General features: G+C 41.3%; 1 protein-coding gene, 1 long non-coding RNA gene and 1 pseudogene across 4 annotated transcripts in view; all 3 read right to left on the bottom strand.

Moving 5' to 3' along the window:
- Window positions 1–736: 736 nt before the first annotated feature.
- LOC148346008 (MAM domain-containing glycosylphosphatidylinositol anchor protein 2) overlaps window positions 737–24,296 on the bottom strand; it is a 305,624-nt gene continuing 282,064 nt past the window's right edge. For all 3 annotated transcript variants that reach the window (XM_088325084.1, XM_088325085.1, XM_088325086.1), the window contains exons 16-18: window positions 12,320–12,450; window positions 12,167–12,263; window positions 737–9,451 (exon numbers count right to left, since the gene is read on the bottom strand). In XM_088325084.1, the coding sequence (XP_088181210.1) occupies window positions 9,363–9,451; window positions 12,167–12,263; window positions 12,320–12,450 (317 nt within the window). In that variant the 3' untranslated portion in view covers window positions 737–9,362. The remainder of the gene's footprint in view (window positions 9,452–12,166; window positions 12,264–12,319; window positions 12,451–24,296) is intronic.
- Window positions 21,471–22,699, bottom strand: LOC148346012 (general transcription factor II-I repeat domain-containing protein 2A-like; annotated as a pseudogene).
- Window positions 21,471–23,578, bottom strand: LOC148346011 (uncharacterized). The gene is made up of 2 exons (XR_015848284.1): window positions 22,693–23,578; window positions 21,471–21,896 (listed from the first exon to the last, which is right to left on the bottom strand). It is a non-coding gene; the product is annotated as an uncharacterized LOC148346011 (long non-coding RNA).

Raw genomic sequence — 24,296 nt, 5'->3', positions numbered from 1 at the left:
GCAAGATTGTGAGACATAATTTATGTCTAGAAATTCTATTTCACTGTTACGATACTGCCAAATAATTCACTATATTGTTTAAATAAACAGTATAGGATTGGAAACTGGCTTTTGTTTAGATAATTTCAATTAGCTTCCCCTTAAAACAGTACTGCTGACAATAACCTAGAATTTCATAATCAACAATAGTGGGTACTTATTTGATGAAACACGACACATTGAGTCCCTAGACAATTCAATAAATAAATTGCCATCAGTCGATTTGCATGTGTGTTAAACTGGGCTGTCCAGAATGAGCCTGATTAAAAAAACAAAAAACAGACTAGAAGTATCTTTAGCCTGAACTCGAGTGAAATTCGGGTGGAGGATCTGCACAATGGATTCAGTCCCCCGCGCCAGAAAGAAAAAGAAACAAAGAACAATGACGGGTGGATAATTTTTAAACAATAAAAAGTCAGTGAGAGGAAAGCACCGCCCTCACAGAAAAAAATGTGAAAATTTGGGGTTATCTTTTGTGCTCCCTCCCTCAATTAAAGTTAATTGGTCAGGCTCAGGCTGGATTTTTTTAGGCCTGATTTTACCTGTAAACCACACTATTAGTTTGACCACCAGAGGGTACTAAAACAAACAAAAATAATTGAATAAAAACTCACCTGTGTTTCCAAGATTTCCATTTCCCATAAATCCCTTTTTCATTCCGAACAAACGCCTCTCGCTACAACAAATCCGTTCCACATAGCATATCAAACATTTATTTTCTTTATTCGTCTCATTAGTTGCAGGTATGGCACTCAAAACGAGCCAGGAATCCGAAAAGGAACGAAAACAATCTCCGTGGTGGTATAAATAGCGAGCACAACAGAAAAACGGGTAGAGCGACGGGCGGTTATCACGGGGCGTTGGCACGGAAACAAGACGAAGGAGCATCGTAGGAGCACAACACAGAAAATTCATTTCTCGTATTCCGCTCGGCCGAGACGAGATTCCAGGCGTCCTCCCGTTAAGCACTTTTGAGAAAACCAGGAGAAAATGAAATCGCAGTCGTCGCTAACTCCGTCAAATGCCACACTTGTGCACGCTTGATAATTAGTGGATGGAAATGATACCACACCGGTGGAACGTTACAAAGAACGGGGAGGAAAAATAGGATGATGAATGGCACGACGTGGCTCGGAGCCCTTTTCGGGGTTGATAAGGAAATGAGGGAAATGTTGGCAATCTTCATTTCCGGGGAAAAGCTCAGAACGAAAATCGAAGAAACAAAAAACCTAAGAATCGGGTCTTCTTTCAAAGCGGATTACGCTATTCAATATGAAGATTGGACTCAATTATGACGTTTAAAATATGGGCTCTCGGTACGGAAGATTCATTGACTTCCTTCTAATTAGCACTTGCGGTATGGAAATTCACTTCCCTGTACTATGGAGTAGAAGGCCAAGCTGAATTGATGAAAATGTTCAGCTAGCACAGGGCTTGGCAACCCAAAACGTTGAAAGAGCCATATCGGAGCTGCAAAAAAAATAAAAGCTTTTTTAGAAATAAACACATACTGCATATATATGCATATATATGGTAGATTTCTCTATCAATTGGTATATGTTAAGAATGTCTGTGTCGCGTTTGCCCTCCGACAGAAACCATTTAGTTTTCCATTATCAAACATTTTTAAATAAGTGCCAATCGAGCCACTAGGAAGCGCCAAAGAGCCTACAGGGCTAACAAGTGAGCAAGCATTAAAAATTGGGTAGCTAAATAAAGTAAGAATAGTAACAATAGTATTTCACTACACTCCTCATTGCTTGGGAAAATGAATGAAATGACTTTCAATTAGAAGTTCATTTCCCAACATTATGAACTGAAATTTGAAGCACTAACACAGACAACTTTTTTCACCGATTCCCAAACGAAACGAGGAGGGGAAAAAGTGAACGGGACTTATGCGGTCACAATCTATTATCCCATGCTGCAAGCGGGGGGACCAGCGGAGCGAACTTTTGGCAGCTATTTTTTGGCTGTTACTTTCAGCTCAAATAAACCGGACTTGTGCAACCGTGTTCCATTACTCCCAATCCTATATTGATGTATGCGAAGAGCAGCAGTCATGTTTTTTTGTATAGCCCTGAATCACAGAGACCCCAGCTAAAATGAAATGTATGGTTTGTTACCTTGATCCATTATCCCTGGTAAACTATTACTGAAAAAAAGCCAGCAGAGAGCATTTTTTTTTTGTTCGGGCTGCTGAGGTGTAAAATAAACAGCACTGTTTGGGCAAAATCCAAAACCCTAGTCGAATATTGAGCAGGGGGCGAGAGAGCAAATTTGTGTCGTGTGTGGCAACCCCCCCTCCAATTCTATCTGTCTAAAATGAACAGCACCCATGTGGCCGTGATCCATCATCCCTGATTGATTTTTGATGAAAGCAGGGGCTGGCAGAGCACATTTTGTTGGGCCCAGTGGCTCCCTTTTGCTGTTCTGTCCTCCAAAAATTGAATGTTACTTGGGTGGTTACAATCTGTTATTATCGAGCGCATAATGTTGTCAGCAGGGATCGGCAGAAAAAACATTTGTTGAGAAGCTTGTCATTCTGGCCTGAAAGAAATCAAAAGCAAGGTTGTGGCCGCAATCCATTCTCCCCGATCGACTTTTGTTTGGAAGAGGGGTCGGCAGAGTTTATTTTTTTTCTCTTGGTTTAGTCCGCTTAAGTGTGCCATTGTGCCTTAAATGAACTGCACTGTTTTGCTTACAATGCATTATCCTGTTGAAAGCGGGGGCAGAGAGAGCATATTTGTGTCACACGTGGCAGCTTTTTTTTTCATTCTTTCCACCTAAACTGAAGATCATCCTTGCGGCCACGATCCATTATCCCAATGTGAGTATTGTTGCAAGTGGGGACTGGAAGTGTGCATTTTTGTCGGGCTTGGCAACTCATTTTGCTGTTCTGGTCACCAAAATACAACTGCACTCGTGTAGCCGCAATTCTTCATCCCAATTGCATATTGTTGTAAGCAGGGACTGACAGCGTACTTTTGTCGGGCCTACTGGCTGTTTTGGACATCGTTTCTGCCTAAATGAACTGCACTTGTGCAGACGTGATCCATTATCCTCAGACAACTATTGTCGAGAGCAAATTTGTGTCCACAAACAGCACTCATGTGGCTGCTATCCATGATCCCAAGTCAAGTATTGTTGCAAGCGGCAGCCGGCAGAGCGCATGTTAAAAATGGGGGGGCTACCTCGCAGATTTTTGCATTTTACTGGGGGTTCTAGTCCCCATTAACTGCGATAAACGAGGGATCACACGCCCAGTGAGATTGAGAGCAACACGAATCAAATAAGAAAAACAGAATTTTCTACAACTGTTAGCTTTCACATTCACGTGAAATGTTCACATATATTTTTTGGGAAGTCCTCAAGAAAAAAAGTACAGTGCTTTTCTTGAGCCCGAGGCACTTCAAAGCAATACAATACAAAACTGACAGGGGCAAAAATATACAAGACAGTTGTTAATGGGTCTTTGGAATCCACAGCGACGCTTGAACGTTTCCGATGAGCTGTTTGGGTCAGGTGCACGCAGCCGTTACGATATAAAGTGGAAATTGCTTTTTTGTGTATCCCTGCAGAAAAAGGCATGACACTAATTGATTTTGTGTTGCACGCTTGCCATCTGGTCGGTGGGCGGAGGGGGAAACAGGAAGAGGGCCCCCCTTCGCCGTTCGGCACGCTCCACTCGTTACCTCGGCGCCGGATAAATTGGACCGCTTAATTAAATATTAGGGCTACTGACGATGAAGGGAACGAATAAGGACACGGCGCTATCTAACATTCTCTTAGAGTTTGTTAGGCTTTGATGAATTTGTAATAATGCGTTTGTTGCGAGAGATGCTCGCCGCTTCGCGGGTCGTCCTGAAAACATGAAAGGGAAGGTGATATCGGAATAACGTCAGCTTTTGGATGTAAAGGCAAACCTAAAAATCCCATTTGAAGCAGCCAATAGAGCCACAACGCAGCAGGGTATGTCAAATTTGACACCACGCCGAGTTTGCTTGAGAACTTGGGAGGGAAAACTATTTCTGAAATAAAACATCTAAATTCAAATACATTTAAACCACTAGGGGCGCAGGGGCACCACTTCCTTTGGTATGTCTTGGGCAAGTACAGCCTGGTATCGCCTATCCCTCTGCAGGCCAACAAATGTTTCCACCTGGTCTCGAACCAGGGCTCTTTCACATGTAAGACGAATGTCCTAACCACTGCACTACACGATATATAAACTTCTGTGCCTGTATCATCCTCAGACTGGGGTCTCCTGGAGTTTGAGGATTCTGTACAGTATCTTAGCTGAGAGAGCCACTCTTCCATTTTGGGGATTATTGCCCCAAGTGCTCCCATTTCCACAGGGACCATGCTGGCCTTGACCCTCCACACTTATTCCAGCTGTTCTTAGATTGCTTGGTACTTTTCCAGTTTCTAGTGTTCCTTCTATCAGATGTTAGCATCAGCTGGAATCAGCTATTATCACTACCCTCTTTTACTCTTTGTCTACCACCACTATGTCTGGTTGGTTAGCCCGGGGCTGCTTGTCGTAGGGACCTTCTGTGGTACGGCCCACTAGTATTCGGGTACTCCTGTGGCATAATGGTTGCAGATGTTACTGTATACTATCCAAGATACTTGGTTGTGTCTCTCCATGGACGCTAATCCAGCTAGCATTTTACACCCTGTCATGATGTGCTGGACTGTTTCAGATGTGTCTTTGCACAGTCTGCATCTAGGGTCTGGTGTACTCTAGTAGATCCTGGCCTCTATTGCTCATGTACTTATAGCCTGTTCTTGGTCTGCCACAATCAGAGCTGCATTTTCCAGATACTAGTGGGATTTCTTGATGCCAGCCACCTCCTTTATTTGACGGTGGTACATTCCATCTAGAGGCTTGTCATTCCAGGATGCCTGCTCCTCCTCTGCACTCTCATTAGCGTTATTTTGCCTCAGACATTTACTCCACAGGTCGTGTTTTAGCGCCATATGTTTATATGTACAATGTGATTTTGTAGATTTCTTCTTGGACTTGCTCAGCCTACATTTCCACTTGGTGTATAGTCTCAAGATGCTGGACTTGGGATGTAACCCTCCACGCATGGTGAGGATCTTTCATGTCTTAATGTCAGTGGCCTCTATCTCCTCTTTTGGCCACCAAATGATACCAGCAAGGTATCTGATGACAGGCAGTACATGTTGATGGCTCGGACTTCGTTTCTACAATCCAGCTGAATTTCAGGAACTTCCTTCGTCCCTGCACAGATTCTGTTGTGGTTGACTTCGTTGTATCCTTTTCATGATTTCCATTAGCTTGTGGGATGCCCAGGTACTTTAACGGCCTTGGATGTCACCTATGTTGCACTTTGGTGGGTCGGATTCCTTGGTCCTGATCATTTTTTACTACATATTATATAAAAAGGAATAGGAATGACCTTCCTCTGAGCGCATCTGTATGTCTGTCTAACTTCTTGATGCAGAAAGTTTTTCCTGACGAAGAATGCAAAGAAAAAAAGTCTACCCCCCAAAGGTACTGAATACATTCATAATGAGCAAGGGCCGCTGGGAGTGTAAACACAGGAATGAATTGTCTTAAATAATATCAGCAGGATGCCCATCATTCTGCTGCTTTGCTCAGCGTGTTTACCATCGTATCGTGTTCCTGTCACACTATTAGTCAGCAAATTCATTATAAGAACTATTTTTAGGAGGGAATTTTAAAACCACCTATTTTGCAGAGTGAATCTGGTACTCTTGAGTAGTCCAATATCAGATAATTATCATAACAGTGGGTAAAAATTTACACATAACAATTTGAAGGAGATATCTTTGCTATAAAGGTTGCCTGATATTCAAGACAAGGTAATGTTTAAAGAATCTGTAGTCCTTTAATGCAGTGGTTCCCAACTGGTCTGATTTCAGAACCCACCCCAATAACAAGCTGCGACCCAAATCAAGAAAAAAAATCCACTTCTCAAATGTATCCAATGAAAGGATTTTGCAGTTTAAAGCACAGATATTCACCTATTTTCAAAAAACAACATGACCTTCCACTCCTGCATGACAACATGATTGAGCTTGGGGATAGTCAAGATCTTGTGCTTCTCCACCTTTCGCCAGAGGATGCCCCAAAGATTTTATATTGGATTTAGATCTGGAGACACACTTGGCCAGTCCATCCTCTTTACCCTTAACCCCTTTCGAAAAGCCACCTTAAAGTGTATTTGGAGTCAGTGTTAGGCTGAAACTTTGCCCTGCGTCGAAGTTTCTGGAGATAGGGGATCATTCACTGCTCCAGTACTTCACAGTACATTCTTGAGTTTGTGTTTCCCTGAATGGAATACAACTCCCCAAATCCAGTTGCTCTCATGTGGCCCCAAACCATGACATTCCTAACACCATGCTTGACTTTAGGCATGTCACAAACATATCTGTACTCCTCACCTGGTTGCTTCTAAAATGCTGTAATTATATTGTTAATAAAGATTATTATACTGCTAAAAAGCCAAAAATATAACACAATGGTTTCCTTCTTTTCTTAGGTTTTAGGTCAGGGGATGGTGTAATAATAGTCTGCGGTTTGCAATAATCTGTGGTCTGTGCAGGCCTTTGAGACTCTTTGTGATTAAGGGCATCACAAATAAACATGACTTCGTCGATTCGAGCCTACTTTTCACAGTTTTTCACTTTTCCTTTCCCTTATCTTTAACTTTCTTAGGACCCATTAAAAGGAAAATGAAATACACCGGTAAAATCACAATGAAATGAGATGTGATCCCTCCCAAACGTGCCGAATGAACAGGCAGAAGAGATTGAGCAGGGCATTATTGCCATATTCTGTCAAGCAGTGTAATTGACATTCCGTTTTTTTCTCCTTAGAATAATTTTGGCGAGGGAAAGGTCGGCGACTTGCTAAAAAAACGTCCACGACCAACTTTTGGGTCCTGACCTGCCAGTTGACAAACACTGCTTTAATGCAAAACAGCCATGGTGTTCAATATCGTGGCGAGTAATTGTGCATTGCTAATTTTGGCCAAAATAAATAACACTTAAAATGGGTGTAAATATCTGAGATCTATTATACCAGAATATGAATGTTTTTTTTTCTAATTTTGTCGAAAATGATTCTTTAAATATTTTGTTAAAGTAGGGACAAACACAAGTTTAAAAGAGCAAAATTAAACAGAAAAGAATACATGAAATTTTCTTTTTTTATTATTGTTATTATTATTACATCCTATACCTTCAGAAGCTAGTTATTGACAGGTGAAAAATGGTATTGGCATTTTGTTTTCTTTGGCAGGAGTCATTGCCCATTCCTAGTTTTTGGGAAAGGATACACAATAATTCAAATGAGTATTTAAATACTGCAGATAATTATCTAAATCTCCCCCCCAAAAATAATCATTTAAACACTTTGTAGAATATGAAAATATACATTAAATGAACATAAGAATCTGAAATCTACTATATATTTTATTTTTCATTTTGTAAAGTAAAAATAATTCTTTTTATATATGAAAAAAAATGAAGCAAAATTCCCTTTCCATAGATAACCAATTTTTTTGTAAGTGCAAAAAATACTTTACCGAACCTCTATTGTTCATCAAAGATTATACTGTGTCCTAAATAGAAGGAGCCAAATAACATTAATTCTTTAAATACTTTTGGGAGAAAAAAGAAAAAAAGGGCAAAATTACCTTCCAATGGAAAAAAACGGTTTCTGTACGTAGTGGAAAAATACCATGAATTCGATTCTTGAACTTGATGTGTTCTTAGTGGGAGGAGCCAAATAAAATTGAATTATTTAAATACATAATAAAATAAGAAACCCCCCTAAAATGAAGAGAATTACCTGCAAATAAAAAACACTTGTTTTGTACGTAGTGGAAAAATACCATCAATCTTGAACTCAATGTGTCCTAAGTGGGAGGAGCCCAAAGGAAATGAGATCAGGCAATTATAAAACTAATTACAGACTTTTTTGATCAAGCAACCCGGCGCAAATCAAAGCGAAATGTTGTGCTTCCCCGATGCCAACATAAAAAAAAACGTCTCTAAAACCTCTGCCTCTGAGATTCTTTTAACATGTACAAGCTATACAACGTAGACGATCGGCACCGTTCGTAAACGCTTCCCGAATGCTACCTGGACAGAAAACAGAAGGGAAGGGCGGGGTGAAAAACAAAACAAAAAACAAGTCCTCTAAGCATTTCTTAAGAAAGAACCATTAACTGAAAAACTCTCATTTTCTTTTTCGCATGTGTATGTTTTTTTTATATAATACATTTCGTTAAAAATCCCCCGTTGGTTAAGGTTACGGTCTCAGGTAAAATCGTCCACAGTCTTTCACAGTTTGTGTAAAAGCGGAGAAACATTCTCGCTGGAGTAATAAAATATCAATACTATTATCAACATTTTTATCATAATATCCATATCCTTTGTGTTGTGGTTGCTTGGTAGAAACGAGCATTCGGCCAAGAGTCCCTTTCCGTTTTGATCATTTGAAAGAAGAAAAAAAACAAACAAACAGGGCAATTTAATCCATCGAAAAAAATCCCGATCTAGCGTTTCCTTCTTGTTTCCGAGTCTAGCAAGCGGTCCCATCAGCACTTGTGTGGTTGGGGCCGAAAAGTCAGTAGAAAATAGCGATGTTGGCGACGGCCGGGCTCCAGACTCCGCGTTGTAGAACTTGAAGGCACTTTGTTTCATGGCAGAAAGAAAAGTGGCTTCTTTTTTTCGCTCATTATTGGACCGCCGTCCCATTGTTGATCTCCTTCCTCGACCTTAGCCGTCTTTTGTCTTTGTCGCCGCCCCGATTATTTTGTGTTCTGCCATCTGTTGTTGGCCACTTGGTGGGCACAGTGTAAAAATAGGCAGCCATGGGGGAGGGACAAAAAGAGAAGTCTTGCTTTTCTTGGAAAAAGAAAAAAAAGAGGCCGAAAACAAGCGATGGGCATCGGGTGGCGAGGAAACGAAGATAGATATACACAGAGAAAGGTCTGATTCAATTTCTTTCTTGGAAATGTCAGCAGCATTTATATTCCACTGCCTAGTAAAGATATATGTTTTTTTTGTCTTTCTTAATATATCTTCATAAAATTGTTCTTGTGCTTTACAAATTGTCCCCCTTTCGCCACCTTTGTGCTCGTCGGGAGTCCCCCCAATTTTTTTGTTTTCAAAAAAATGACCAAGTCTTTTCTTTTTTTTCAATCACAGTTGAAAGTCTTCGGGGGGGGGGGGGTTACCGTCGCCGCGTCGGAGAATCTTTGGTGACGGGATGCCGAGGGCTCAAAGACGGCGGGGTCAGAGGTCGGCCCACTGAGGGGTCACCTTTGGCCCTCCAGCAGGGTCATCGCCACGGTGACGCACAGCAGCCATATATGCAGGGATCTAGACTGGGCGATGGCACTGAGGTCTGTCGGGGGCAAAGAAAAATGTCAGATTGTGGCATAAAAATGTGGTTACAAATCTTTTAAGAAAATGGGGACGTTTGAACGCTTTTTTGGGGGGTTGGGCAAAGGCAAACCCTGTTAAAATACATATTATGTTATTGTTTGTTTATTTTTTTCTTGAGAGAACCAGGGTTCGTACACCATTTTCATGGCCAAATCGAAGCACTTTTATGGATTTTCAAAGCCAATTTTCCAATTTGTCCAGTATCATTAAAAGAAGAAACCAGGTGTGAATCGTATATTTTGTAGATCCACAACTATAGTTGAGATTTTCAAATTTGATTTTTATCTTGCATGTGCATTTATCCAGAAATATGATTTTTAGATCTTGAGTAAATTGTGAATTCATCTGTGGATCTGAACAATACGTGTATAAATATTTTTGAGACAAATCTCTCCCCATTCAGGTGTTGGGTAAACTAACAGCAATATATAGCTTACATTTTCAGTTGCATGAAATTCTTCCCATTACAATTTATCACTGTGAAACTACCATCATTTTTCTGCATTGCCCAGTATTGATTCATAATCCTAGCTCTAATACACATTTCATAGTGCCCAATTTAGGTGTAGCATGCACCTGTGCACTTGGGCGCGACCCGTAGGGGGTGATGACGCTTTATAAGACAATGCCAAACAAATGAATGCCAGCTGCCGTTAATCACAAGGGAAAAGGTAATGCAATGGCAGAGCAAAGCCACGAGAGAACAGTGTCTGTGCCATTTTCCAGCAGACCTTACAACAACTTCATCTAACATTCAAGCACTTTTCAATCCTTGAAAACACAACATTAAAATGTGAGACTTTTCAAGGATTTTAAGCACCTAAACGGACCTTGTTAAGGTTTGCATGCAAGATTGCTAGAATGAAATTTAAAGCCAAAGCTAAATCCAAAACAATCGATTATTATCAAGTTCAGCATTGGAGCACAGGTGGCATCGATCTAAAGCCGATTTCCTTTGGGGTCGGGGCCAGTGGCCCTTGACAAACAGGGCCAGCTCAAGTCACGTTTCCCTCATCTAGCATTCCTCAAACGTTCCCTTCCTTTACCTCACGTGGCGTCATGTAAGATTCATCACAGCAGATTGCGTTTTATAATTCACAGTGTGCTTGTCTAATGTCCCACTGCGATTTTAGACATGCATAGTATAAAAACAGGATAGTTATCAAATATATAATGGTTAAATATGACGTCACATTTATCGGCCCTATAGAAAAAAAGATCTAATATCATGCACTACAATAATCAATCCGTGAAAATAATTCTACTCAAATATGATCCTCATTCAAACATATTCATTATTTTCTATAGAAGTAATAGCACAACTCGGTCGTGTCTCCTCTCCAACTTTCCATAATGTGCACAAGGAACGGGAGGACTCAGCAAAGATTAGTTGCATGAATGTTACACATTAGAATGTTGATTTTCTGCACAAGTTGCAGCACATCGTGCTCGCGTTTCCTCTCCTGCTCTCCATTTCTATAGAAGTAATATCACAGCTTTCTCGTGTGTCCTCTCTACCTCTCCGCAATGTACGCAAAACCCCAGATTAGTTGCATGGTATTCCAAATCGGAATATATTTTGCTTTTCTATGAAGTATAAGCACAACTTGGTCGTTTATCCTTATGGACCTCTCTGCAATTTTCGATATAAGTAGTAGCATTAATTGGTCATGTCTCCTCTCGACCTCGCCATCATTTTAAAAGAATTAGCAGCACAATTGGGTTGGGTTTGCTCTTGACTTCACCATAACGTGCGGAAGGCCCCGAGGAGCTTGGCCAATATAAGCTGCATGGGTGTTCTCTTTAATAATATAGTTTGATTTTCTATAGAATTAGTTGGACAACTTGGTCCTGTCTCCTCTCTACCCTTTATTTATGTGTACGAGGTAATGGAGAGCTTGGCCAAGGTCAGTTGCATGGATGCTACTCATGATTTTATATTAGGTAGTAGTACAACTTGGGCGTAATCTCTCCTCAACCCCCCGTAATTTTCTACAAACGTAAGGTAAAGTAAGCGAGACACTGGAGAAATCAGTCATTAAGTTATAATTCTATATTCTCAAGGAGTAGTAGCACAACTTGGTCTCGTCTCCTCTCCACCTCTTTATAATATGCTGGAGAGTACATTGAACTTTGTTTCTGGAATTTTTTTTCTTATTTTGTTGACATTAAATATTGTAGCACTAATAGAAGTGACATTTTTTCCATAAATAACGCACAAATAATCACATGTACTTTTGGCTATGATTATATGTCAGTTTGTTATTTTATCGCATTGCTAGAAAAATACGCACATCACTGAAGAAAATACCTCTGATATTGAGGGTTCATAAAATAAAAAGGTGGCGTGGAGGGAAAATTGCAAACTGATTTCCGCCCACAATGATGAAAAGAGACTGGTCCCTCTCATTTTTCATGAATTGTTAAAGGGACATGCGAGGTGGAGATGTTTCTGCAGGGAAGCTCCTTGGAGCATAAGATTCAATCAAAGTGCCCGCCCTAGATTACCTTTTCAATTTCAGACCATTTTCCCGTACCCTACTTGGGATTTTTTTTTCTCCTTCCATTTGTTCGTACGGTCCAATTACTGTTCCTTCGCGACCCGCCTTCACACGATTACGGTGCCGTTGTTATAGCGACCGTGCAATTAGCATCCACTCGAGGCGTTACTCACTTGGTGGCGGGTCTCGACACTCGCCTTCCTCCAGCGTGACGTCATCGATGGCGATGTCCCCCTCGATGCCCGGTCCCCGGATTCCCTCCAGCACCACCTAAGAAATTCAAAGTGTGAAACGATATCCGTGCACGTCGATTGAATACAAAATACCTGGAAGGACGCGGTGGGATGGACGCTGACTTTGGCCTGCTTCCAGAGTTCCCCTTGGTTACCGCTTAGCGACCACACGGGCCCGGCGGAGCTGCTCAGGCTCTTTTGCTTCACGATGGCGTTTAGCGTCCCTGGGGGCAGGACAGAAAATCCTGTTTTGTATGTCAGGAATGATTCACCTGATTTCATGAATGTTGAACCTTCTCATAAAACAAAAGAAAAAACATGAATTCATTATCAATTGAATCAACAACTATTTCCTAATAGACTAAAGCACTCTGATTGCACCTGCTTTCAGCAATAGTCAACCAGTGATAATGGATCACATCCACAACAGTGTATTTAATTTTAAACGAGCCAAAATGGCCCACCTTCGTTAAAAAGTGACTTCTACAGCAGCAAAACGGGTCCAGGGATAATGGTTAAGGCCGAACAAGTGCAGTTTATTTTAGGCGTACATAAAAGCAGAAAAGAGCCGGTAGGGCTGACAAAAGTGCTCGCAGCAATATGCAATCAGGGATAATGGATCAAGGATGCATGAGAGCAGATCACTTTTGGTGGACAGAACGGCAAAAGAAAGCTTCCAGTCCCAACAAAATTGCGCTTTGCCGGTCCCCAATTGGCGCACAGGCGCCCAGGGAAAATGGCTTACAGCTGTAGGAAAGCGGGGAGGATGGATCACAAATGCACTTATGCAGTTAATTTCAGGCTGAAAGAACAGAAAATAGAGCCGCCATGTATGACACCAATTTACTTTCTCTGCCCCTGCTTTCAGCAAAAGGCGACCAGGGATAATAGATTGCAGCTGTAGGCGAACAGAGATGACGGATCACAAATGCATGTGTGCAGTCCATTTTAGGTTCAAAGTACAGGAAAAAAAAACCCGCCGTGCCCGGAAGAAATTCACTTTCGCAGCTCATGCTCTCTGTAAAAGGCAACCGGCGATAATGGATTGGGGCCAATACACTACAATTTAGTTTGGGCAAAAGATGCTCAGGGATAATGGCTCGGAGCTGTAGGTGACCAATTATGATGAATCACAAATGCATGTGTGCAGTTCATTTTAGGCTGAAAGAAAACAAAGAATCACCAAGCACGACACAAATGTACTTTCTTGGCACCTGCTCTCAGCCAAAGACAACTGAGGATAATGGATTGCAGCCAATACATTGCAATTGTGTTTAGGTGGGCCACGAGGGCATACTTCAGTATCGCAAACCGGAAAATAATGTGCTGTGCCGGCACACTATTTCAGCAAGTCGAATAACGGATCGTGGCCAAAATCGCGCATTTTATTTTAGGCGGTCAAAATGTCACGACTTCAACAAAATTGCCCTTTACCAGTCGTTGCTCCCAGCAATATGGGATTAGGAATAATGGATCGCGGTCGCATGAGTGCAGTTCATCTTAGGCGGCTCAGAATGACGCACCTCCCAACAAAAATTGCTTCCTGATGGTTCCCGCTTCCAGTGATATGGGATTGGGATGACAGCAGCAAGAGTGCAGTTGATTTGAAGCGAAAATAACGGCATTAAAGAGACGCCAGGCCCCGATTTTGCAATTACGGACTTAAAAATGCCGTACGGCTCATCCGTTGCTAAGCTAACAGACTCGCTACGTATTATCGACTCGTTAAAGCCCCGCTTAGCGATCTTTCGGACCTTTGCGAGCCCTTTTTCGCATTCTCATTTGGTCGCCTTAGAAACGGCTTCAATCGGCGACCGCCGCTTCATCCCGCATTCAAAGCCCCGTCGAGAAGGTCAAACTCGAGTCCTGCCAAGCGATACATTTTTAAAACAGGGTTCTGGCCGCCCACATCAATTATTTGTGGCCTCATGAAATTATCACAGTGTTAAAAGTACTATTTAGGAAACGCCAAACTTTTCTTGCTCTGAAAAGCTCCAATTAGCCGAGACCCGCTGACCTCGCTCTGCTCGTTACTCGCTTGCTCCGACACTGGCAAAATTGTTTGATTTTTCAATCGTTACTGTTTTATTGATACTCGGTCTTGATCTTTAACCCTGCTTGCAAATAATGGACGCCTTACCCAGATCGGTTGTTACGCTAACGCTAGCTTGTGGTTACCTTAGTAACGAAAAGCCAAAACAAGAAATCAATTCATCCTGATACCTTAGTACTCGATTGACTCGTATTTCAATATCTTGGTTTTTGACCAAAACAATTTGGACTATAATTGCAAGCGGGGACCGGCAGAAGGCACTTTTGTCGGGAAATGTGACGTTCTGGCCTGCCAAACACAAAATGCACGCATGGCTGTGATCTATTATCCCCAGTTGATTATTGCTGAGAGCAGGGTCCGGAAGAGAGCTTTTATTTCGGTTCAGGCAGGTGAAGCATGCCATTTTTACCCACCCAACATGAACGGCATTGTTTTGGCCATGATCCATTATCCCCAGTTTACTATTGTGGTGGCTGAGAGTAGACGTTTGTGTAATGCATCCGTTCTCCCCGACCGACCATTTTTGCAAGTGGAGGCAGAGCACATGTATAAAATGGGTTACTTCGCAGATGTTCGCATATCACTGGGGATTATCATAACAATAATGAATTGAAACAATAAGAATCAGATAACGGAAATGTAATAGCTAGATTCTTATCACTCCCTATCCATAATGGAAAAGCATCTAACTAACTTAATTAGATTTCACACCAACTTTGCGATGTGACAACTTAATCAACGGGGGGAGACGTTCTTTACGCTTAAATAAAATGAAATCCAGAGATGGCGACTAAGAGAATAAAAAAATAAAAATAAGCGGGGATATTGCAAGTGAGAAGCCGTCTCCTCGGCGAGACCTCTTGCTTGGCTTTGATATGACGAAACAGAGCGCAAGGAAAAATCGAAACACCAAATTCGCTTTTGTCTCAACGATAGAACTGTTATTCGTCGCCTCTTTCTTTAATTGGTAAGCACTTACGCCCTTTTCACCTGTTTTTGCTGTCTTAATAAATGTGTTTATTTCTTTAAAAGTTATTTCAGGAATCATTCAAGAAAAATAAACATTGATTTAAATCTATATAGAAATAGTTTTATGTTATTTCTATTAAAAAACAGCATCTGCTTCTGACTACCCCTTTTCGAACATGTTGTGTGACATTATTTCGTTGTTGACTCATTGTTTTTGTCCTGTTTTTATTTTTATGTTCGAAATAAAGTTTTCATTCATTCATTCATTCATTCAAAAAACATTGTATTTTTTAATCTATCTATCTATTTATCTATCTACCCTGGTCATATGCCTCAAGAGGGGTGACCGACAGCAAGACACACACATACAATACCAAGGAAAATGAAAGGGAAATAAATAGCAAAAAAAAAAACACCCATACAAAAATTTTTGGACCATGGCCAACCCAATTGCCCAAACACCCAAACAAGTTAGGCACCTCGGCACCCAAGTCGGTCATGCTTTCGTCCCTCCAGATGAAAAGGGACACCAGAAAGCAGCCATGTCACTCGGGTCAGGGTGACACAACACAATCTTTTGTTCAACAGCAGGGCCCGACAGCTTTCACTGGTTTACCCCTGCCGTATCATACGGGTGCCCAGCCCATCCTTAAGAACGCGTCCACAATCCCACTATCCTTTCACAACACCTCTCCACTCCTTTCTATCACCAACAAGAGCTCTAGCTTCCATGAATTTAATTTAATCTATTTATTAAAAATGGTTTCCTAATTATTATTGTTTTTTTCTTAATTTACATATTTCTTTATTTTGAAAATCTTTATAATTAGAGTAAAAATATTTAATAATCCAAACATAAATCATCGTTACGCTGAAACGTCAAGTCAGCTAAAGCCCTTTTCAAATAGCAAAGTAGTAGTTTCACATCATGGAAGAGTCGATGCGAGGATTCAGCTCTATACCAGATTCGATCCCGATACCCCTTCTTTGCCAACAAGTGTTCTTTCCCTGCAGGTGTTGAGGTCAAACCTGCAATCGGCACTTGGCCACTAGGCTTAATCCCACGGAGTCGAGTGGCACGGGCACCGAAAGCCCACTTTGATGTGCGGCCACTTAAATGAAGCGCGACCCTAATCTCAGGTAAGCTGCCCGCCGGCGAGCAACGGAGGAGTTTCTCTTCGCCTACTCCATTTTCGTCACCGCCGTCGCCACCTGGAGCGCTGCCAGGTTGCAGATCGAGTCGACCGCACGACCCGAAAATAGGATCGGGGAAAAAAAAGCAGTGCACGGGGTTAGCGTGGGCTGGACGTTTACTTTTGGGGGGAAATATCCAGGGAGTGAGCAAAAAGTACCAAGACGAAATGGATCGTCTATACTTAGCTGAATCGACCAATACAAATATGTTTCAATTCGTGCCAAGTATGTTTATTGCCATAGATGACACTAACTTTCTGCACAGTGGAAGTTGACGCTAGCTTTCCGTGAAGTAGACGACTCTAGCTTTCTGGATAAAATGTGATCAGGGGCTCTTGGTCGCTTCCCTGATTTGTTGCCTCTTGTTTGTGCCAAATGTTTAGAGGGACTACCAGGTCTTGGTACAAGTGCAGCGGTTTAACGCTTTATCAACTTTGCTAAATCTTCTTGTCTCCCTTTCTTGCCTTGAACTTTTCCACTATTTGATCCTAGACCTGCTTTGTTCTTAAAAATGCTAGTGTCTCCTTTCACATACGTCCGAGCCATCACAGAACAGTTGCATTTAAACAGTTGCATTTAAACTGACACATAATGTCAATTGGTTGTTAATTATGTCAACATTGGATCATTGGGAAGTCAGAAAACTTTTAGAGTTAGTTAGGTGAGTAGAGAGAACACAGGGCCAATATTTTTGCAAAACTGACTTTTCTTTTTTTCCAGATGTAAATATGAAATGTTGAAATCTTTGACAATATTTAGAGTTTTTTAGCTTTAAGTTTGAAGACTAAAATGTGGCAATATGATAAAAAGTGTTTGGGGGTGCCCATAGTCAAGCTAGGCAGTGAAGTTTTTATTCTTTGCCCCATTTTTCACATCAACCTTTCATAATCTTCAAGCACCACGTTTCCAAGTTCACAATTTCACTGCGTCCACAACCCCCTTGACTCCATTACCGATGAGCCAACCTGCTTAACAGAAGGCACGCTCCATTTGCTCGCTGTAACCAATGCTTGCGTTTAATCCCCAAAAATGTGGTTTCATCCATCCAGAGAACCTTTTCCCACAGATGGTCTGGCTTGGCCTACGTTCCACTTGGCAAAGATCAGAAGTGGGATTCTTGTTTTCCTCCAACGCCAGCGCTACAAGCCAGGACTCGGCACATGCTAACGCCGTTTGAGGTGCGAACCTTTTTCCCGTTCCGTGTACTGAAGTGAGAAGATCTGAGCTTCGGGTTTCTCGTCCTTTTGACATTCATCGGAACGCGTTGCGCGCAGCAGCGGGAATCTGGCCGCTGATCAATTTGAGCAAATTGGAAATGTCACGGCCTACTCATGCTGGGCAGGGGGTAAGGGGGAAGCTCGGAGGAATTCTCATCCACCGCCCTCTCCTTATCACTCCAGATGTCCACTCTCGACCCTGAATTCATCCGATGAAAGTTTACAGTACCACATGAATCTGTTCTGTTGAGGGGATTGCAAAGTGAAATCGTAGAAACCTATGGTAATACAGTGGTACCTCTATATACGAGCACTTCCTCTGCCCACGATAATTGCAAGATTTTCTTCTTTATTTTTTCGTAACAAGAATCTACCTTGCTTTACGAAGGGAATTCCAGTTCCAAAGCAGTCTCCGGGGTTACCCCTTGACACTGCTAAAGGCTCGTGAGCGCTCACTGCTGGCCTCGCTCGCACCAGTTTGTGCATGCCCTTTTGCCATCAAGCCCCTTTGGTTATTGTTAGGGTCTGAAGCCCCTCCTTCCACCAGGCGGAGCTGAGCGTGTTTGGAACTCGTCCCTAATTATCCTCACCTCTTTATAAGCATACTTTGAACAGCATACACCCTTTGGGTCATTTTCATTTCCACTAGCACGCCAGGTTTGTTTGTTTCCGGTTTCTTTGATACTTTGTATTTTCCATTTCCCGTTTCAGTCTTTCTTCCTGGTTTGGAATTTGTTAGGTTCGGTTTTGTTTGGATATTTTGTTGTTTCGCAACACCCATGTTTGTTTGTTACTTTGTTCCTGGGTTGTTGATAAATACCTTCCTGCTTTTGGAGCACCTTCGCCTCCAGTACCTGCTTCCCCCACATTGGTCCATCGTCTCCAAAATCCATAACAGTTAGACCTATAGAGTGCCTGTATTGTTTTATTTTGATTGCATCTCTTTTTTGTGACCTTAGCCATGAGTTTTGGGAAGGAGACACAATAAGTTGTCAGAGAAAAAAGGAGAAGAATGACAATTTAAGCGAAGAGAGAAATGATAGCAATAGACGAGGTTGGTGTTTGTGAGAGTGACCAAGCCAAGGAATACTATTGGGCTGGCGTCTAGTGCAAGGATGTTACTGCTTTTGTTTGATTTAAAAAAACATCCCAAAAAAGAGTGGCAACTATAATGACACTTGCCTCAAGCGCTTCCCTAACATTTTGAAAGAGAGGTAGAGATAAATCTCCTTTTTTTTTTTTCTCTCTCAAAAGACTTGTAAAAAGTGATAGCGTTGCGAGTCCAGCTAAGAGTGCAAAGTAATGGATTAATGAAAACTGAAACAGGAAAAAATATATTGATATTATCTATTTTCATGACGCCGTGGCGCAAACCAATAGCTAAGTAGCATTTTATATGATGTTGACCAATGGGCAGACAGAAATCTTACAAGGATAGATTCTTCCCCAAAAACTATCAACACACTAAACCACAGTTTTGGAACACCGTTTTAATAATAATAATAATGCATTTTATTTTAAAGCGCCTTTCTGGACACCCAAGGAATATCAGACAACCATTAAAAAAAATTTAAACAAGCAAGTAATAAATACCAGATAAAACAAAGTTAAAAAACGGGGGGCGGTATGTGAAGCAGATAATTATGAATAGACCACTCTAAAGAGGTGAGATTTAAGTCTGTATCTGAAAGTGAACAGGGTAGCAGATTTCCAGAGGTCATGAAGTAATGAGCTCCAGAAATGGGGGACAGAGCGGCTGAAAGCTCTGCTTCCCATGGAGCAGTGGGTACAGTGAGATGGAGGGAGAAGGACGATTTGAGGGTGCGGGATGGGGTAGGAATGTGAAAGTCGGAAAGGTAGGGAGGGGCAAGGTTATGGATAGCCTTGAATGTGTACAGAAGGATTTTGTAGGCGATTCTTTGGTTGATTTAAGTGCGATTTCTCGGTTGAGTATTGTTGTTAGATGTGAAGGTTAATATATTTTTTTCTATTTATTAATGTTTTTATATTGTAGTGTTTGCCAACTGGAGTGCAACCTTAATTTAGTTACACAATGATAGTAAAAGTGATTCTGATTCTATAGAATATATTCTCTAAAAAAAAATCTCCAATTGTGATTTGGCTTGAGAAACTGAGGAGAGCAGTCAGCCAAGTGCGTTGTTAAGGAGCAGAAGGGAGTTCGACATTAGCGCTGGCGTCTCTCTCGAATAGCTAGCTAAACGCTGCCAAACGCTCTCTGCCAGCGACTTAGCGTCAAGGAGCAGAGCACAGACCTCAATGTTTTTTTATTTATTTTTCTTCAAATCGATGTAAGTGGCTGTGACCTTCTGCTTGTTTGCTTGACTTGTTTTTCCACTCCTACATCCATTAGTAAAGATAAAAGAATAAACTGATAACATTTGGAATCGAATATCTGGGGAATTGTGAAAACACAAACAAATATGCTTATATATATATATATATATATATATATATATATATATATATATATATAGTAAAATTGCGGGATGAGATACAATTTAAGCATTTAACCAATCACATTTTTGGGGGGTCCCAAATTGGACAACTTTTGTTTGTCAGCCATTTTTTAAAAATTGAAACAAAACAGATATTTAATTTCAATCCAGGAAGGGTTATTAGAATATATATTTCATTCACCGATTTTTTTTGGTCGATTAATCGAAAAAAAATCCCCTTTGTTCTAATACATTAAAACATAAGGCATTTTTTGAATTTAAGATTTTTAAAAATATATAAACTTTTTGGGGCATATAATGTGTCAAAAATAGGCAAAAAAGTAGATCATTATTAAAAAGGAAGAAAAAAAGAAAATTGTAGGTGTTGTGATAAAATCTTGTTGTTTTTAATACTTTAACTATACTATACTTTTAACAATTTAATGATGTAACATTAATGGTTTGTTTGTTTGAAAAACTGTTTTAAATCATTATTTTTGGTGTTTTTTTTGTTGTTGTCATTTTTTTTTTGTAAATTGCATCAGATCGTAATTTATAAAATGTTTTTAATCCAAAAGGCATTCAAACGATTAAATAGGGTTGATTAGTTGTCGATTAATCAATAAGAAAGTTATCAATTAGGATCAATTCAAGGGACGATTGCAAAGTGAAAAAGGCAAATAAAAAATAAAAGAAATAAGAGATCGCTGTCATTTCTTTATGCTAATTTTTAATCCAAAAGTTATATTAAACCATTAGAGATAATTAGTTGTCGACTAATCAAAAAATTATTTATAGTCTGACACTATCCTTTTTATTCATCCATGCACCCATTGTCTTCCGCTTATCCGGGGTCGAGTCGTGGGGGCAGCAGCCTTAAAAGGGAAGCCCAGACGTCCCTATCCCCAGCCACCTCCTCCGACAAGATCCCGAGGCGTTCCCAGGCCAGCCCAGAGACATTCTCTCCAACGTGTCCTGGGTCGCCCCCGGGGCCTCCTGCCGCAGGGACATGCCCGGAACACCTCCCGAGGGAAGCGTCCAGGAGGCATCCTTATCAGATGCCCGAGCCACCTCAACTGGCTCCTCTCAATGCAGAAGAGCAGTGGCTCTACACAGAGTCCCTCCCGGATGACTGAGCTTCTCACCTTATCTCAGGGGTGGGCAATTAATTTTTATCAGGGGCCGCATGAGAAACCTAAATTGTGTCAGAGGGCCACCAACTTTCTTTCATTGTAAAATGCTCAAATTAAATATTTTGAATAGCTGATGCTGATAATCAGAAGAATATAGCACTCTGTAAATATTTATATTAGGCTATGTGAAATCGTGGTGTATTGGTTAAATAAGAAAAACAATCATTGAACCAGTGCAATTTATTTTTAACTTGTTAATTTCCACAAACAATAACTTGTAATGTTCTCCACCTCATGTTACCTCTTCAGTGAGAATAATCCAGTCTGTTCTGGGCTTGAACAAGGGCATTGGAATCTGGCGGAATGTCTGAAGTGGCTATGCGAAGGACAGCTGAGAGGTGGTCAACAGTCATAGAGGATCTATGTTTGGATTTATTAAACTTCATAACTGAGAATGTCTGTTCACAATGATAGGTAGATCCAAAGAGGACTAGGATCCTCTGAGCATGCTTCCTCAGGTGTGGAAAGTTCTCCTCTTTGAGGGAGTAAAAATCCAGCAGTGAGACTGACTTGAAGTGATCTGCCAGAAGTGTGTCAGACTGCAGATCTATGAGTTCCATCTGAACTTCACTTGGGGCATCATCCACACTGCAGTTGAAGGGAGAAGAGACCATGTGCATTTCACTCTCAAGAGTTTTGAAATCGCCTTGAAAACTCTGCATGCAATGTTTCTAACATGGTTGAGTACTTTTGGAGGTGATCGCCTGATCTTTTGGCTTCCTTAAGTGTTGGCAAGTGGGTCAGAATGTTGTCCTTCACTTGGCTTGAGAGAAGCTACAGTTTTCTCATAAAAGCCTTCACTGCACTGTACATCTCATGCACAAAAAGGCCCTTGCTCTGCAGTTTGACATTAAGTTCGTTCATTAGTGCGGTCACATCCACAGTGAATCCGAGGTCTGCCAACCAGTCTTCATCTGAAAGTTCTGAGACGTCATGACCTTTCTGAACACAGAACTCCTGAATCTGGTTTCTCAGGTCCCAGACACTTTTCAGAATTTTGCCAAGGCTGAGCCACCTAACAGTGCAGTGATAGCTTATGTCACCATGTTCAGCCTCATTTTCCTCCAACAAAGCAACAAACTGTCTGTGATTTAAAGCTCTCGCTCTGATGAAGTTAACTATTTTAGTGACAGAATCAACAACATGTTTCATTTTTAACACTGTCTTACACAACACTTCCTGATGTATGATACAATGCAAAAATGTCAATTTCTGATCAGGGTTCATTTCTGTCACTTTATCCTGCATTCTCTTTAAAAGTCCAACATTTTTCCCGGCCAGATTTGGACAACCATCTGTTGTCACACCTGCAAGCTTGTTCCATTTCAGTTCTAACATGTCCATACATCCATACATGCATTTACCTCTCTGAACAAGTCATTACCTGTGGTTGTCCCTTTTATTGACTGCAAGGATGCCAACTCCTCCGTGATTTGAAAGTCTGCGGTTATCCCACGTAAGAAGATGAGCAGCTGGGCGGTGTCACGTACATCGCAGCTCTCATTCAAAGCCAGAGAAAAAAAGTCAAAGTCCGCCGCTCTTTTCTTCAGCTGAAGCTCTAAATTTCCCGTGATTTCCTCAATCCGCCTCGTTACAGTGCGTCGGGAGAGTGAAACGTTCTCAAACGCGCCCTTTTTTTCTGGGCACATCAGCTCAGCAGAGTCCAATAAACACTCCTTAATAAACTCTTCGTCGGAAAATGCCCTACTTTTTCTGGCGATTTTATGAGAAATTACATAACTTGTCCTGACGGCTGCATCTCTGGAAGTGGGAAGTTTAGTGAAAAATCCTTGTTGGGTTTGTAGTTTTGCTAGCAATGCATCAGACTCCCTTGCACGCTCTTCACCAGACAGGTTTCTGTATTCATCTTCATGCTTGGTCGTGTAGTGGCGATTCAAATTATATTCTTTAAACACAGCAACCTGTGTACCACAGACTAAGCACACTGCTTTACCTTTAATTTCTGTAAAGAAATATTTGGCAGTCCATGTCTTGTTGAAAATACGGCATTCGTTATCAACTTTTCTTTTCTTGGGGCGTGCCGACATCTTGAGGGTACCCTGGCGAACAGTATCACCTTCACTCACTCAAGTGTATACGCGCGTGAAGGCGCTACGTCTATGACGTGTATATGTAGTCAAAATAAAATTTCAAAATAAAAGTTTAAATTTTTTTTTTAATTTATGGTGTTTATGATTGGTCTTACGCGGGCCGGACAGGGACGTACAAAGGGCCGGATGTGGCCCGCGGGCCGTAATTTGCCCAGGTCTGCCTTATCTCTAAGGGAAAACCCAGACACCCTACAGAGGAAACTCATTTCAGACAGATCGTGTTCTTTCGGTCATAACCCAAAGTTCATGACCATAGGTGAGGGTAGGAACGTAGATCGACCGGTAGACCGAGAGCTTAGACTTTCGGCTCAGCTCCCTCTTCACCACGACGGACCGGTACAGGGTCCGAATGACGGCAGACGCTGCACCGACCCGTCTGTCAATCTCCCGTTCCATCCTACCCTCACTCGTGGACAAGACCCCAAGATACCTGAACTCCTCCACCTGGGGCAAGATCTCATCCCCAACCCGGACATAATCCTTTTTATTCATTATTGAATCATTATTAATAATTTATGTAACATTTTCAACGTAAACGATTAATCAATCGTCTGATTGTTTTACCTCTTACTTAAAAACACGAACACTAAAGTCAGATTGTAATTTATGGAATATTTACCACGAAAAAAGGCAATCAAACAAAATATCAGAAAAGCCTGCAGGCATATGAAAATTATTTGACTCAGTTGTCGATTAAGCAAGCAATTAATCAATGCACCTCATAAATGAGGATTACGTCAAATTGTAATTTCTGGGATTTTTAAATGTAGAAAATAAAGACTTAAAAAAAAATGTATTGTCCATTAATCCAGTGATTTTCAACCACTCTGCCGCGGCACACTAGTGTCCCGGGAGAGATTGACAGGTGTGCCGTGAG

This window comes from Urocampus carinirostris, chromosome 20, assembly GCF_059441175.1.
Source record: "Urocampus carinirostris isolate Australia breed hairy pipefish chromosome 20, RoL_Ucar_1.0, whole genome shotgun sequence".
Lineage (NCBI taxonomy): Eukaryota > Metazoa > Chordata > Actinopteri > Syngnathiformes > Syngnathidae > Urocampus > Urocampus carinirostris.
Note: the sequence above shows the minus strand (reverse complement) of the source record. Positions and strands in the feature narration are given on the sequence as shown.